Source organism: Gavialis gangeticus, unplaced genomic scaffold (assembly GCF_001723915.1).
Source record: "Gavialis gangeticus isolate Ggan-Ray unplaced genomic scaffold, GavGan_comp1, whole genome shotgun sequence".
Taxonomy (NCBI): Eukaryota; Metazoa; Chordata; order Crocodylia; family Gavialidae; genus Gavialis; species Gavialis gangeticus.
In genome coordinates, this window is record NW_017729006.1 from 54,895,574 (window position 1) to 54,912,889 (window position 17,316).

The 17,316-nt window shown below is 40.9% G+C and overlaps 1 protein-coding gene across 1 annotated transcript in view; it reads left to right on the forward strand.

Annotated features, from left to right (window-relative positions):
• CLPTM1L (CLPTM1 like) overlaps positions 1 to 17,316 on the forward strand; it is a 57,581-nt gene that overhangs the window by 22,196 nt on the left and 18,069 nt on the right. Inside the window, exons 8-12 of the mRNA XM_019509207.1 lie at positions 2,211 to 2,295; positions 4,176 to 4,279; positions 8,446 to 8,511; positions 13,972 to 14,022; positions 15,281 to 15,363. Coding sequence (XP_019364752.1) covers positions 2,211 to 2,295; positions 4,176 to 4,279; positions 8,446 to 8,511; positions 13,972 to 14,022; positions 15,281 to 15,363 — 389 coding nt within the window. The remainder of the gene's footprint in view (positions 1 to 2,210; positions 2,296 to 4,175; positions 4,280 to 8,445; positions 8,512 to 13,971; positions 14,023 to 15,280; positions 15,364 to 17,316) is intronic.

Sequence of the window (17,316 nt, forward strand, 5' to 3'; positions counted from 1 at the left end):
GTCAGGCTGCAATTGGAGTACTGTGTCCAGTACTGGGCACTGTACTTTAAAAAGAATGTGGCCAGCCTGGAGAGAGTTCAGAGGAGGGCCACCCTTTTGGTGAGAGGGCAGTAGGACAAGCCCTATGAGGAGAGACTGAGGGACCTGAACCTGTTCAGCCTCGGCAAGAGGAGGCTGAGGGGGAACCTGGTGTCTGCCTACAAACTCATCGGGGAGATCATCAGCAAATAGGAAGAGCCCTATTCTCCCCAGCACCACCTGGGGTGACAAGGAACAATGGTAATAAGCTGGTGGGGAATAGGTTTTGGTTAGTGATCAGAAGGCAATATTTTACAGTTGGGGTGGCCAGAATCTGGAACCAATTTCCTAGGGAAGTGGTTCTCACCCCTACCTTGGGCAAATTCAAAAAGAGGTTAGATGATCACCTGTCTGGGATCTTGTGAACCCAGCATTCATTCCTGCCTGTGGCAGGGGGTCGGGCTAGATGATCTGATCAGGTTCCTCCTGACCCTAGCTACTATGAAACTGAAAACCTAACATTCTTCATTGACAAGTAAAAATATATAACTTAAATTGATACTGCACTATTTTATTGTTTGTCTTTAACCTGAATTAATTCAAGAAATTAAAATTAGAATATTTGTGAACATTGGCTCTAGTTCTCTGCCCTTCTGTGTTTCCACTTGACATAGCAGAGAGGGGAGAGCAAGTAGGATGCAGATTTTGGTTCTTTGATTCTCAGACTGATTCTACATCATCCATAGCCCTGTGAAATATTTAAGTTGGCTTCAAGGCCTTTTAAACTTGCTAGTTGGTAGTAGGTATTTAGTGTTCTTAAGTAATCTCTTTACAATATGAACATTATTGCTGAGAGCCACTAGGACCTAGTCTTACAGATTTCAGAAAACTATCAGGTCTTTAGCAAGCTGCTTTCCCCCTTCAAATACTCTTCCAACCTTTGTGTCACTGTCTTAACTTCTCTCCAAACAGTGAAATTCATTCTGTTACTACTGCTTCTGATGGACGGTAACTTAAAGCCATGATGGGATTTGATGTGTGATCCCAAAAACCACGTTTCTTGCAATGCCATGCGTACATGGCAGGAGGTACAATTGTGAGATTTGAGCATCAGGTCCCATCACACTACGTGCTGGTGCAGGGGGAATCTGGGATCATGATCCCAAGCTCCCTCTGCACCAACAAGTAGCAGGCTTGGCTCTCTGTGCTCCCCTGCCTGGGAACTGATGAGCCAGTCCCAGCCCCTGGGACTCTTTAAGAGCACTGGTACACTTTGGTGTTTGGGAGTACTGGCCACACGCTTAATTAAAAGTGTGATAGGAACCACTCACAATGTTAATACATATATTTTGAGTTATAACTTTGTAGCTCAGGGGTCATCAACCCCCAGCACGCATGCCGAGCATGGCACACAAGGCCATTTTGCTCAGCACACCACTGCCAGCCTGGGCTCTAAGCAGCTTCTGCCAGCCACGGAGCCCAGGCTGCTCCCAGCAGGCGGCTGGGAGGCTGCAAGCCCTGCTGCAAGCAGACTGGGCTCCGTGGGTTGACTGCAGCCAGGAGGCTGCAAACAGCTGCTCTGGACTCAGGCGTGTTGGCACTCCAGCACCTTCCAAGGTAGACATTGTGGGTTTTTTGGCACTCCGGCCAAAAAACATTGCCTACCGCTGTTGTAGCTTATTCTTCATTTTATCTTAATTGAACAAGCATGTGGTCAGGTCACTACTTAAAGACATGATTTACCAACCAGTTAATCGTGTCTTAAGTGTAACATCTGTTAGGGGCCTACCATTCAGCACCCAGGGCTGGAAGACTCCTCCTACTCTGTTTTATTTGAGGTTGTAAGAGTTGTTGGTCCCTTTAGCTCCTAATGTGAGTTCACAAGGTGCCTGGGAGCCCTGAATCCCTCTGTCTTACTACACTTGGCACTTTCTGGCTCTGGGAGTATTCTGTGTCCCTAGTTGCTCTTGATGATTTGCAGTGTATTGTTAAGCTTGAGTCTCACTCACAGACTATGTTGTCTTAAGCTTTTTCTTAGGAGAAAGTAGGTCATTTGTGTCTCAATTTTATGTAATGAAACCAACTTGCCTTAATTACAGAATAGTAAATTAATTTTTTAATCAGCTCAGTATTCAGGCTCGTTTAAGCTAAGGTTTCAAGGAAATCATCAGTATCTGTCTTGTCGTTTGCAGCTTCTTTTTGATTTCCTGGCATTCAAGAATGACATCAGCTTCTGGAAGAAAAAGAAGAGCATGATTGGAATGTCAACAAAAGCAGGTATGGCACGTTATACAAGGGGTACAATAATTAAACTATGGATTTACTCTTTTCATTTTAACGTGCAGATAAGTGAGATTATAAAAAAAATGAGATTATTTTTGTATGATCATCAAGCAGAGAGTGGTGTGCCTTAATCACAATATGTAGTTATTTTATCAAAAAATTGAAGATGGACAAATTCTTATCTGATACTTAGGATAACACTAATGTTTGCATTTATTTGGCGATGGATTTTATTTTGGAGAATTTTTCTAAAATATCTTTACAAATGATTGATTATGGGGAATATGATTTTTAGGAGAATAGAGTGAAAATTTCCAAATTTAAATATTTGTTGTCTTCCCATCCATATGTGGAAAAAAATTTCTGCTGCTTACAAAAACTGAAGGCTAGTGGTTGACCATTGTGCCCTAGAAGTTTGGAAGTATGCCTGTTAAATACTACTTACCCTATTTAATTCTGATTACTTTTGGAATAAATAAGAATCTTTTTCCAAAAAAATTTCCCAGGAGGAAAGAATTTGTACGCTGCTTGGAACTCAAATAGAATGATATTACTGCTTGATGACCATAGCACAAAGAATTCCATAAAATATATTTTGCATTTATTAAAGACATTCAAAAATATTGTAATATTATAAAAGCCGTAATCTAGCTGTCTGTCTATCTGTAACACTTTATTCACACTCTGATTGGCTGAGTGAAACAACCAATCAGAGTGCAAATACAGCATTGGGATAGGAGGTGGCAGCGCGAGGGAGCATGGCCATGATGGTGGGGACATGGGGGGTGGAGGAGGTGGGTGGGAGCAAGGCCCCCCTGCCCTGCTCCCTGCAAGCTGGAGCTGACCTCGGCCAGCCCCTCCCACTTCTGTCGTTGCTGCCTGCAAGGCCAGCACAGGCCAATGCAGTGGTGAGGGGAGGGGAGCAGTGGGCCTGGGCCTTGGCCAGTGTGGGGCAGGGGGAGAGAAGTGGGTCTAAGGGTGGGGTGGAGAAGCTGACCCACCGTGGGAGGTGGGGAGCTGCCGGCCTGGCCTGATGTGGCAGCAGCGGGGAAGGGGAGGAGCAGGCTTCCTTTCCCATCTCCCCACGTCAGACTGGGCCTGCTGCCCCCTCCCTCCCCCCTACGGCCAGCTGACTTCTCCCTACCCTTGGGCTCAGTCATCTCCCACACCCCCTGCATTGGGCCCAGGCCTGCTCCTCCCCTCCCTCCACCGCCACGGAGGGGAAGGGAGGAGCAGGACCAGACCCCAAGCAGCAGGAGAGAAGGGGGAGCAGGCCCTGATGCTGGGGTGGGACACGGGGCTGTGTTCCTTCCTGTCCCGCTCCACATCGTTCTTGATGGGCAGTTGGCTAGTATTTTGTATAAAGGCCTTACAGGAGTTTTAAACATAAATTGATCCATAAGAATTTCAAAGGTTAAAATTGTTTTATTGCCTGTGGATTTCTTCATAACAAATTTCCTCTTAACATGAATAATAAATTTGTGTAATATCTCAAAATGCTCACATACGGCATTGCTACAGCACGTTAAACTGTATAAATAATTTGTTTACGTCAAGTATTAAATTTTCATACCCCCATCCTTAAGTATAAGAGGAAATGAGCAGTGTTTTGTTCCTCAGTTATTTACTTTGCTTATTTTCAGTAGGACTGAGCATCTAGGTACTTGCTGTGTAAAATTGTGATTATGTTGTGATGTAACTTCCTGTAATCATCTATGGTCTCACAAGTAATTTTACATGAGGAAGCAGCTCAAATAGGTAAACAGAAAGACAGTGAGAAGTACAGGAAATGGGCTTATAGTTGGTCTTTTGCAGAGGTGTCAGTTACTGTAATATCTAAATACTATTAAAAAGTTTGTGTATTTTCTTACCAGTGCTTTGGCGATGCTTCAGTACTGTAGTGATATTTCTGTTCCTCTTGGATGAACAAACAAGTTTATTGGTGCTGATTCCAGCAGGTATTGGTGCAGTGATTGAGGTGAGATCATGTAATTCTGAATTGTGTTTATGTCTAAATATGTATTTTATTGCTAATGCTCTTGCACCTTATGTCTTTAGGGGGATGATATTTAGTTAGTCACTAAAGGCATTGCTCATTTAATATATTTACTTATTAACCATGTTTTTTAAACAGATTATTTGAAAATATTTTCTTTTGCTACAGGAATCCCATTCAAATTGTCCTGAATAATTTCTTTTAATTTGTTCTCTTAAGCAGTGGAGGTATTGTTACCTTTTATGATTTATTATTTAAACTATGTAAACTGTCCCATGTTGTGAAATGCACAGGTGGACTGGGAAACAAATCTCTTTACCCAACGGAGTTTTAGCTCAAGTTTTTGGAGTAGTAATTTTATCTCTGTGTACAAGGGTTTTAAATGCTACTTCTAAATTAATCATGTCCTTTAAGGTTGTAAATAGTGAGCACAGGAAAGAAGTACCTCATAACACATGTTTTCAATTGCTCTTTAAATTGTTAAATTTTAAAGTTATGTGTTTGTAGTTAAAATTTGAATTTTTCATCAAAAATGCAGGTTCAGCTTTTATAAAAGTTGCAAAAAACACTCCCCCAAATGACAGCATTTCTCTTTGTATATTCCCAGGTTAATTTCAGTTACTTCAGGAATTATATTTCTTTATGGACCGATTTCATAACTGATTTTGCACCTTTTAAACATTTTTTATGCCTACCCTGCAACAGTGCAGACCTTGAAATTCCCATATAGTTAGCTCACTGAAATTTTGTACAAAATCGAAACTGAAATTCTTCAAGATTTATGGCAATTATTTTCCTGCAACAAGGGATTCCCAAACCAAATATCCTGGTTTTATACACTTATTTTTGGGAATACGTACAACATTGCAGTATTGTGTTTTTACCTAAATTACTGGTATGTGTATTCAATTTTAGCATCTTATCGAGTTTGATTTATGGTTATACAGTCCACAAAGTGCTGCTCTTGGAATCTTAATACAATATTTTTCTAATGAATAAATTTGAAATGTTGATTTCTGTATATCTTTTTTTTTTTTTTAGCCTGGGAAGAGAAACAGTTTATCTGTTACCATATAATTTACCTGCACAAAACATTTTTAATTTTTACTTCAAACATATTCCATACTATTTATTCATTTTAATGGATTTTTTCCATCATTTTCAAACAGCAAATCACCATTATATTAGAGTTTAAGTATAAAAAATGGTAATTTGAAGGCATCAGCCATGCTTCAGTTAAGGTTGAGTTGATTTTTTGCTTTTAAAATAGGGATTGGACTTAGTACTAAGGAATCAATCACATTCTTTAAAATTTCAATATTTCATTGGTAAATGCTTAGAAAGTTGCTTCAGAATGGGTTTTCAGATTTAAGACCAGGACTAAATTCTTTGATTTGTTCTGACTGAAGCTGGTCAGATATCTAATTAGACGTTTTTCTTTTTGAATGGATTGAGTCTGTGAAAAAAATGATGGAAACCAGGCTGGGTGGCAGGCAAAGAGCATATTTAAGCATTTCAGATTTTATTTTTTCTCATGACTCAGAATGGGGAGAAAAATAAAAATGTAAACTTTTTCCACAGAAGAAAAATCTGGTTTTTGGCTGACCATAACTCTGAATTTCACATAAGCCATTGTCTAGGTACATTTGGTAGATTGTATAGATAGATCATTTTTTACTTAATTTTATGCAAGAGGTGGTTTTACAAATGTATAGTCATGTTTTCCATTATTTGCCATAGATGCAAGGTTGAAGAGGATCATAAAATAGCCAGAACATTCCAGTAAATTTAGCTTTAAAAAAATAAAAAATAAAAAAAAGATAATGTAAACATTTAATTTTTAAAAAAAGGACAATCCTACAAATAGTTTTGGTTGAATTCATATGCCTAATTTAAGGGTAAAATACTTTTCAGGAGTATAAGCTTTTTCTCAAACACATTTAAAAGAATAGTTTAAACTTTTATCTCTCAAGTTTAAAAAGCTTTTATTACTTATAACTATATAATGTATCCAGTATAACTCTGGCTTTTATGCTTTCTGAATATTTAACATTAGTTGAACGCGGTTCCTCCACATACAACATAAATAGATATCAGAAGGAAACTGCCAAAAAGAAATTAAAAGTTCAGTCACCTACTAGTGCTTTCTACCTGAGGGCATACACCTTAACATTACTACAGATACTGTATACAACAGGCTGTATGTGACAGTCATAACTGTCTCCTTTTAGCTTATCTTTATGCATATTTTCATTGGGATTTTCATCAGAATATTAGGGGGCTGGATGTCTCATGCTGGCAGACTTAAATTTGTGGCTGTAGGGTTTTGCATATGCAGTGCTGCTAAGGTGTGCACCTCTAGGGAGAGGCATAGAGTCTGTATAACTGCTTATAAACTAACTTCTTAATTTCCTTGCTTTTGAGGAGTTTTATTGACTATGACCCCAGGGAGACATTCAGTTTCTACTGGGAGAATTGTGGCTCTCCCAGGAGAAACCATGAAGTACACATGTTCATGGTTTCTCAAGGTAAAAATGAGTACTCTAGGAGGAAAATAACTTGGGAATGACCAGGGTTAAATAATTCTTGGGACTGTTTCTCCTGGGACACTGAATGTCTATATGTACCGTGGCTCACTTGGAAGAAAAAATAGTCTTTCAGCATTTCCCTTCCCCTTCCTGCCCCCACCCTCCCAGGGAAATAGCGTGTTACTCACTGGATTCTGTTGCACCAGCAAGGAGCAGAACATGCTTCCTTTGCAATCCCTACATTATGCTGCACAGAAACACACGCTGACCATGGGCAGCTTGGGTCAGCCAGTCAGGGCTGCCATATGCACTGCTGCCATCTGTTGCCAGGCAGACTATGGAAGCCTGTAGAGCATGCTAAGATGTGTTCATAGGATCCCCCTGCTCCCCTCCCTGGCTATACAGTGTCAGCACTAGAAGCTCTCCACTCTTCAGGGCCTCAGCATTCATATGCCTGTACATGCAAGTTTGGGAAAGTTTATCAGGAGGACAAATCTGGGAGAATTCTCCTAGATTATTTAAATGTGCACATAGCCTGTGTTATATAAAACAGCCACAGTAGCTCCAACAGCTTTTTGTTTTTAGGTGTTAAAAAGCTGAAGTGGAATGAGGGTCATGTTGTTGGAGAGGGTAGGAAGTGCAGGTGCTAATAAAAGTCTTCACCTTTGCCATCCATGCACTAAGCTTTGTGGTGTTCTACACGGTGAGATTACATTTGGCAGTGCCAGTTCTAAAACAGTATGTGCACCTGGCCTTAGTAAACACGTTTGTCTTTCTCAGTTTTTATGATAATGAATAATCACTAAACATGGCCTGAGTCCAATCTGTTTGTTTAAGTAATATGTTCCTATGGCACCAAAACTAGCCAGGTTCCAGTTCTTTAACAGTTCTCATGTAGTCAGTCTTGTATTAAAAATGTTAACAATGAGAAGTAGGGCTGCCATGGACAAATTTTAGCCATAGCTTAATTTCACAGATTTCCTGTTACAATGTGTAACAGAGAAACCAAAAAAGTCCTACATAAATATATATAATTTTACATTGATATGCTACCTGTTTACATTCATTATAATTCATGACTTGTTTTTAATTCTGTTTTTGAATGCAAACTTAAGTTTGAAGTTGTATATAGATGGGTAATATATTCTTGCTTTTGTCATTGACATCTACAGTAAAACGATGGCAGTTATCTCTGGTAGTTTAGCTTCATTTGTACATTACATTTAGAAATTAGAAAAGTGGAATAAAATTGTTGGAAAAACAAACATGGTATATAGAAGATGATTTCCATGTTTTCCCTTGTAGCATTTCACAGGGTACAATTCTACTTAACCAATCTTATTTTATAATTTTGTAGACATTGAAACTAAATAGTAGGGGTATCTGCTTTACTTGAGTTTGTTACTGTTCACTGTGTATCTTAGGGTTAGATTTAGATACTCTTACATCTTGAATAATTTGTAGTTCCAAATAATTCAGTTGACTTGCTGACTTCAGTCTGCTACTCCTTCAGGAGTCCAAGTGTTCAGGTCTCACAAATAGAATCAGATAGTCTTAGTCATGTTGGATAAGTTACTCTTGATAACAAAAATCTTTGTCTTTTTGTAACTTGCACCACAGCTCTGGAAAGTGAAGAAAGCACTGAAAATGACCATTAAATGGAAAGGCATAAGACCAACATTTCAGGTACTGTATCTTTGTTCCTTCATAATAACTGGATGTGTTAAGCTGTCTGCTCCTGTTCACATTACAAAACGGCTTGGCTGGAAATAAATGTCAAATAAACAAAATAAGGTAGATCACATTATACAAAAGTTCAAAAAATTGTTATGGAACTAGAAGTTGGTTTTTCACTAGTCAGCTTTTGCATTAGGAAAATTATTTTGTATTGGGTCAATAATGTGAAAAGATTAAGACATTTTCTGCAGAACAATTAGCAATGTTTGCCTTATGGAAATATGTCTAAGCCTTGATGTGAAAGAAGCATCTCTGCATGTTAACCATTCAAATACTTTCTTTTTTGAAGCGGCCAGAAATGTTACTAATTATGATGGCTTTGGCGTGGATACAACACTCACAAGGAATGAGACTATAAATTAGTTGCACTGAAATTTGAATTTTAATTGATGAACATGAGATGAGCCTGCATATTTAGACATCAGTCTTCAGAACCAAGTGGTTATGCTTCATGTTCAATACATCCCAGGCTTTCTTTCATTTATTAACATTGAGTCAGGCAGTGCGCTGTAGTGAACTTTTAGTTTAGGTGTGATATCTCTACGAGTCACTGTGAATTGTCTTTGAAATGTTCTGCAAATTCTGTGTTGGATTTCTGAAGCATTGAATTATTACATGGTGATTTAGGCCATGTGTTTCCATGTCATGGAGCAGTCCTGTGAAAATGAGCTGCTGCAACTGCTGAATCCTTTCAAGCAGAAAAACTTCCACATTCAGCATCCCATATCAGGTTAATTGGGTATATAATGGCTGCTCTTATCATGGGGTAGATAGTGAAATTTCCTAGCCCTTTAGTGACAGTTGGCTTATGATGGTAGATTCTTCTGTGGCAGGCTAATGAAATTTACTTGGGGAACACTTTCAGCTTAGCAATATCAGCATCTTCTAAGATGCCTAGCTGCCTGCTTAATTCTGGAGGCTACCTTGAGAAAGGAAGCAAGGAGCCACATGTATGTAGATTACTTCATTCTTCCATCTCTCTAAAAGTTAGCCAGTGAATTAAAAGCGATATGTTTAACCTCACAACACAGTTGGGTGAAGAGTCTGCTCTCCTTTACTTTATTTTGATGTCTCAGGGATGACGAGAAAAAGTTCCACAATCATTTCTTTTTAAAAAATAAGATAAAACCAAAAAGCCACACGTTGAGTTCAGCTGTTTCATGTACTTCTGCAGATTAGTAGCCCATTTAATCCTGCATCTTGTCTGGTAATAACTAGCAGTGGGAGGCAGATCCATAGTTAGTAAAATTGCCAGAGTTCTAGTGAAGTCAGTGGAGTTATTGATTGCACCAGCTGAGGATCTGCTCCCACAGGGAAATATAAGAAAATAATTCTTCCAGTGCAATTCCAGATCAGCCACCATAGGAGAGGTTTCTCTCTAACATAACAGGTTGGATATGAACTAAATCATATCCAACCTGTCCTTTCCTAAATCATTTCCAACCTATTCTTTCAGACCTTTAATAATCCTGTTTAACCTAAATATCCATATTTTGATGTCCACTTCTTCTGAATTTTGCCAAACTTGCCTTCTGAAACTGTTCCACAGACCTTAACTTTTGTCTTGAATGCATTCCTTTTTATTAACTGTAATTTGTCTTTCAGTTTCATTAAATATCATTGCTAGTATTACGGTGATGTGTACATAATATTATATTTTCAAGAATTGTAAATATTCCTCTCCCTTTTGCTACAGAGCTAATAGATATGTCATTGACCTACCTACAATGATATTTGACATTCTTCCTCAGTTACTTGTTAACTATTTGACTAAATGAAATGGGTTAATATCATTCCTTCCAATGCATACTAACTTGCATTTTTCAGCATTGAATTTCATTTGTCTCTGTGTTGCCTATGTAGGTTGGATAAAGTTTCTCTGAAATTCCTTCCTTTTCTCTAGTCTTGGTTTCGATATTTCACCATGCTGGCACACCACTTGTTAACTGTTTGCCATGATTAAAATGGATTGTTACTTTCTGTTTCTTGGCTCGTTGCAAATCTGGCAGAACTTTACTCTTTGCCCCATGACTGTGCTTGGACTTTCAGAAAGCTTCTTGATAATTCTTCAACAAACTTTAGGGGAATTGCTCACCATTTCTCTCCATTACTGTTTTTATGGTAGTTGGGTACAAATTCATAGATGCTAGGGTCGGAAAGGACCTCAACAGATCATTGAGTCTGACCCCTTGCCTAGGCAGGAAAGAGTGCTGGGGTCAGATGAACCCAGCCAGATGCCTGTCCAGCAAATTGCACTTATTAATTGCGTCTCTGTAATGAATGTCATTGAGGAAGATAGCTTGTTAGTTCTCTTAGTTCATTCAACAAACCACAAAGCTTAGGGAGGTTGTCAAAGAGTTTGAACTTTTGCAGAGTCATTTAGGAAAGTTTGATAGGTTTTATTACTTCAAATGCAGACCTACAGGCAAGTTACCAGGGGTGTGGGACTTGACTGTGCATTAGCTGCTCCATGATAAGGGCTGTGTGCACCCTTTTACCCTGCCATAAATGGAAGCTAAGTTGTGGTAGTTTAGCTCAAAGTGAAGCCGGTATCATTCATTTTACTGTAGGGTAAGTACATACATATGGGCAATTACTGTGGAACAGCAGAAAAGTACCACCCACTTTTTCATCCCACAGTAAATTGTTTGTATGTTCATGTCCTTTCTTAGTAGGACTGAAGTGCTGAGGACACGCACATCAAAAGTTAAGCAAGGTTGCACTTGACATTTTTTTCAACTTGTTCATTTTCAATTATGTTTTCTAAGCAAATGGCAAAGTTTCATAGATTCATAGAAGTAGGGTCAGAAGGGACCTTGTAGATCATCAGGTGCGACCCCCTGCCCTGGGCAGGAGAGAAAAACCAGGCTCAAATTACTCCAGCCAGGCAAACGTCAAGCCTCTTCTTAAAGACTCCCAGGGTAGGAGCCATGACCGCTTCCCTTGGAAGTTGGTTCCAGATCCTGGCCACCCTGATTGTGAAGTAGTGCCTTTGGATGTGTAGTCTAAACCTACTCTTGAACAACTTGTGGCCGTTGTTCCTTGTTGCTCCGGGGGGCCCTAGGGGGAACAAGGTCTCTCCCAAACCCTGCTGGTCCCCCCTAAGTGACTTTATAGATGGACACCAGGTCCCCCCTCAGCCTTCTCTTGCAAAGGCTGAACAGGTTAAGGTCCTGTAGCCTCTCTTCGTAGGGTCTGCCCTGCTGTCCCTGGATCACGCAGGTGGCCCTCCTCTGGACCCTCTCAATGCTGTTCACGTGCTGTCACCAAGACAGCTGACATACGCAAAGTTCTCCAATCTCTGATTTTTCTCTCTATTCGTGGATGGCATTTTCAGCAAGTTGGACACAACATTTTATAGTTTTCTTTTCAGTGGAACAATATTGTTAAGCAATAGCATATTTTTCCCCTATTGTGCTTGCACATAGGTACAATTTGGTCCTTTCTCACATTTGGCCATCCTTTCATATCAGTGTAGACTCCTTTTATTTCTCTTTTTATGATGTCCTCCATTCCCTTTTTATCCATTAATAAGTTGGCTATTTAGTTTAAATAGATCTGGAAGAATACATGCCCACACACACAAATATACATATTTATGTATTCTTCTAGCCAAATATATGTTTACACACACACACACACATGCACGTACAAATGTCTGTACACATTTAGTTTTACATATATGTAATCTCTGTCTCTTTCTAATCAGTTCTCTTCTTTTCAGCATGGTCTCACATAAGCAAGTCACATTCCTTTCGCCAGTCATTCATTTGTCCTCTTGCTAGAACTTTTAGACAGTTTTTTCATCTTCCTTCTGATTTAGGCAAAACAAACCTTGCATTTACCGTTCACTTTTTGGGGGGTTTTTTTGAATGTCTGCTTTTATTCATCCTGTGAATGAACAGTACTTCTCATATGCCAGAGTTCTCAAATAAGTTAATCAAAATAATATGAGTCACTATAACAATAAATGGACTTGGGAAAGGGAAGGAAACTGATAAACCCATTTATATGTTTCAAAACAAAAATAAACTAGAAAAACAATTTTTTCACAATTTCTTTACTTAACAGAACACTCCAACCCTTGCTGCAGTGCTATCTCTGCTTATATCCTGCTGAGTAATGCTAATAGTGCTTGTGAGGGGGAGCAACATAGTGGCTTCACTAACAATGTTGTCTGCTTTGAAGATGATCAGTAAAAGTTGTTTTTTTTTAAGTGGAATTGAGCTATTCTTTTAATGAGGCATAAAGAAGACCAAAAAGATACCGCTACCTATCCTACAACCACAAAACCCTTTCTTGCTACTGTGTTAAAATTACCAGGAATATTAACTTTTTATTTGGAGAGGGAGGATGTTATTTCATAGATTTCATAGACATTAGGGCTGGAAGGGACCTTGGAAGATCATGAGTCCAGCCCCCAACTCGAAGGGCAGGAAGTCAGCTTCATAGATCATAGGATCCCAGCAAGATAAGCATCCAATTTTCTATTGAAGGTGTTCAATGTAGGTGCTTGAACCACCTCCGATGGCAGGCTGTTCCAGACCGTGGGGGCTCGGACAGTAAAGAAGTTCTTTCTTATGTCCAGCTTGAAACGGTCTTGTAGTAGTTTATGACCGTTCGACCTCGTCATCCCTTGGGGCGCTCTGGTGAACAAATGTTCCCCCAGATCCTGGTGGTCACCCCTGATAAACTTATAGGTGGCCATCAGATCACCCCTGAGCCTGCGCTTTTCCAGGCTAAAGAGTCCCATAGCTCTCAGCCTGTCGTTGTAATGTCTGTTTTCCTAACCTCTGATCATGCAGGTGGCTCTTCTCTGGACTCCCCCAAGCTTCCCCACATCCTTTTTGAATTGTGGAGCCCAAAACCGGATGCAGTACTCCAGCTGCGGCCTCACCAAGGCTGAGTACAAGGGGAGAATGATGACCCTGGATTTGCTTGAGAAGCATCTATGGATGCTAGCCAGTGTTTTGGTTGCTTTACTAGCCGCAGCATCACCTTGCAGGCTCATGTTCATCTTGTGGTCAAGATTATAGCAAGGGTCTGTGATATTTGTGGACTCATACCTTAGCTGAGGTTGGGTGGACTGAAGATATTTAGCCAGTAACTGACATCTTCTTGTCCAAAATGGTTATTGGGCATTGAAGGTAAATAGGCCTTAACTGAAAACAAATCTAAAAGGAGACTCCTTCACCATGAAATAGTGCTTCATATTGCATCTGTTTTGTCTAAGTAAGTTTTATTTCCCTTGTTTAAATAGGTGTCATCTCCCTTGTTTTAGTGCATAAGTAGACAGGACATTTTTCATTTAACTTTGATGTTATTTTCTTCTAGTAAGTACAGTTCTGTATTTCTCCTCAGTTTTGTATAAACAAATTGCATCTTTTCTTTCTTTAAAAATTGTTACAGTTTGGTAAATACAGTGAATCTGAAAAGAAAACAGAAGAATATGATACCCAGGTAAGACAAAGTCCTCCAGTTATGTTGACTTATCATTAAAAATGTGGTTTGTCAGTTACTCTGGGATTTCTTTCCCAACCAGCTCCAGCCATAGTGAAGCCCAGCATCAAGAGCCCCAGGAGGGTGTGGGGGAAGGCAGCCCCTGACCCCTGCTTCATGGGCCTGGCCCCGCTCCCCCCAGTACCTCAGGCGGAGTAGCTGCCAGCAGAGAGGGGGACTTACAAGGCAAGGGGGGCTTCCTGCCACTAACTCCTGCCCGCACCTTTTGACAGCAGCAGCACGCAGCTGCTGGCTAAACTTTGCCATGGCCGGAGCTGTGGGGAGGAGAGAGGGAGGAAGGGCCAGCTCGAACAGAGGTCCCTCGCCTTGTGGACCTGGCCTGACTCCCCCCAGTATCCTAGCTGACATAGCTGGGGTGTCCTGCGAGCGGGCTTCCTCTCCACTCCACCTCTGGCTGTGGCAAAGCCCAGCTGACAGCTGTGTGCTGCTGCTGTCAAGAGGCTCCTACTATGGGTGGGTGAAGGGAGATTCCCCGCCCCCCCCGCCAGCTGAGCCTCTTGAAAAGGGCAGTACATAGCTGCTGACTTGGCTCTGCTGCAGCTGGAGCTGGGGTGTGGGGAGAGGGGCATTTTGGCAGCCTTATGGGAGGCTGGTGGAATGCCCCTACCCCTGCTGGCCAGGGCCAGTGCAGGCAGGCTCAAGCCAGGTGAACTGTGAGTTGGTTTGGTGCAGGGTGCTGTAATTCATGGTGCCATGAGTAAGAGTGTGACCCCTAAAAGTCTGTAGGCACCCTTTATAAGCAGATTTAGAATTTCTGCCTATATTACATTGCTAAAAGTATGACTCTAATGACCTCTGAAAAGCAGGACTACAAATAATTCTTGTATAAAGATGTATATCTTGGGAGCTAACTCCTCTCCCATATTCCTCAGATTCTGAAGTCTGTGAAATTCATACCCTGCTTTTCCAAATGTTTTGCCAGTTGCACTGATAAGACTTTTTACTTCCTGCTTCTGAAACAAGCTGACTGTGTGCCTAGCAATCTAAACTTAAACTGTAGCATTCCTGCCCTGTTTTGCACTTGGGGCACAGACTCAAAAGTGTAAATTGACTGAGATGTAAATCTTCGGAATACAAGAAATTCAAATATTTAACTTTTGTGCGCAAAAAGAAAACCTATTACTTAACTCCATGAAGAGTCTGTCTCTAAAATGTGAGCTGATGCACTTGCTGAAAATAACTTCTTTTCCCCCCTTAGGCTATGAAATACTTGTCCTATTTATTGTATCCACTGTGTATTGGTGGCGCAGTTTATTCACTGTTGAATGTCAAATATAAAAGGTAGGGTATTATACATTAATTTTCTAAAAGTATTTTATCTTTCTGTATGTAAACTTATAAGAGAGAGTGGGATGCAGAATATAATTGCTCAGTTATTTTTGTTCAGTTGTATATGTCCTGATTGGATACTGCTACTTGTTTCATAGAGTGTAAGACCAGAAAGGAATCCCAGTAGAGTATCTAGTCTGATCTCCCATTTGTCATAGGCCATTGTTTCCTCAACATAGTACTCTGTTAATCCTAAAGACTTTATTCCAGTGCAGGCTGAAATGATCTAATCTAGCTGAATGGTGCAAGAGGCAGAATGTCATCAAAGCCTGTGGCACCTGCAACAACAGAAAACTGATTAGGTTGAGCTACCCAGGTAGCCTGAGCAGGTGAAATATGTTCTGCTCTGTAGAGGAAGGTGAACATATAGTATATCTCTCGGAAGCTGGATTAAAGAATAACTCTTGAGATAAAATTAGATATTTTTTTCTAAAGGTTCCAGACAGTGGTGAAACCAAAGCTTTTGCTATATTCCATTGTATAATTTCCCTTATGACTAGAAGATTGCATCTTATTTAATTTAAACTTCCAACCACTTGAGCCTTGTTACGCCTTTCTGAGTAAGGTTGAAAAACCTACTATTCTACCTTTCTTTGGACAGTTACCTATATGTACTCATCCAGCTGCCTTTCAGGCTTTTCATTCAGATATTGATTAGATTGATCTCCACGAGGTTTTCTTTCTAGCCTCTGGATTGTTCGTGGCCTTCCTTTGTACTCTATCTGATATTCCCACATTCCTCCTGAAGTGTGGACACATGAACTGGACCACTTGCATTCTGATCAGTCTCACTGATGGTTTGTTCAAGGACACAACCATTTCCCTACTTTGATAACACGGTTCTCATTTAGCCAAGGATCCCATTATTTCTGTTAGCCGTGATGTGTTGAAGTGATTATCTGTGAAGACTCCTAAGTCACTTTCCAAGGTAGTGTCCAGGCTTGCATTTTTGTTCCTAGAAACATAACTTAGCATCTGCCTGTATGAAAACACCATTCAGATCAATCTGTACCCGTAACTTGTTTACTACCTCAACAGTTTTTGTCATCTCCAGTCTTTGCTGGGAAAGACTTCCTAGCCTGGTGCACTGATAAAAAATATTCAGTAGCATTGATCAGACAAGCAACAGTTCTTGGGTGGCTCCTACAGAAATAGCCCCCCTTGTTGATGGCTTCCCTTTAACACCTGCCTTTTGAGATCTGTTTCTGATCCAGGGATGGAAATGTCATTTAAAAAATTATGCGTTTAACCTCCTCTAATTACATTGGTTAAATGAATGGTCCTGCGGCAACAAGGCAGGGTGGTGTGGGGAGCCAGGGCCAAGGGTGGGATTGTGGTGAGTTCTGTCGCCAGCCAGGACTGAATACTGTGGCCACAGCAGGCTCTGCATCATGAGTGTGTGGGAGCAGGCAGGCAGAGGAGCCAGCAGCAGCACAGGGCGGCAGGTTCTGGCGGGGTCCCCAGGTTGTTGTAGCCTGCTTTTGGGGGAGCAACTCCAAGAGGCGGCACAGATCCAGACCGCAGTATCAGAGGGCTGCTGCAGCAGGTAGGTAACTAACGGTTACTTGGGGGAGTAGACCCAGGCAAAGTTGCATGACTAATCCAGCAGGGCTTAAATAGGAGTAAGCACTGTGGTGGGGCTGCCAGTAAGTGCTGCAGGGACAGGCTGCATAGAGCTAAGCATACCCCTCAACCCCATAGCACCCACAAGGGCTTCTGCCTATCTGCCTGTTGGGACAGCTATGCTGTCACACTGCACCTAAGCAGTGCCTTCAGCCTGTGGGCATCCAGGGCCCCAGGCAACCCCTCCTTCTTGTCCCCCTGACTCTGGGCTGCAGCAGCTGCTACTCAGCAAGGACCTGTGGCAGCTGTCCCAGCCTAAGGATGTGGTGCAGATGGACATGC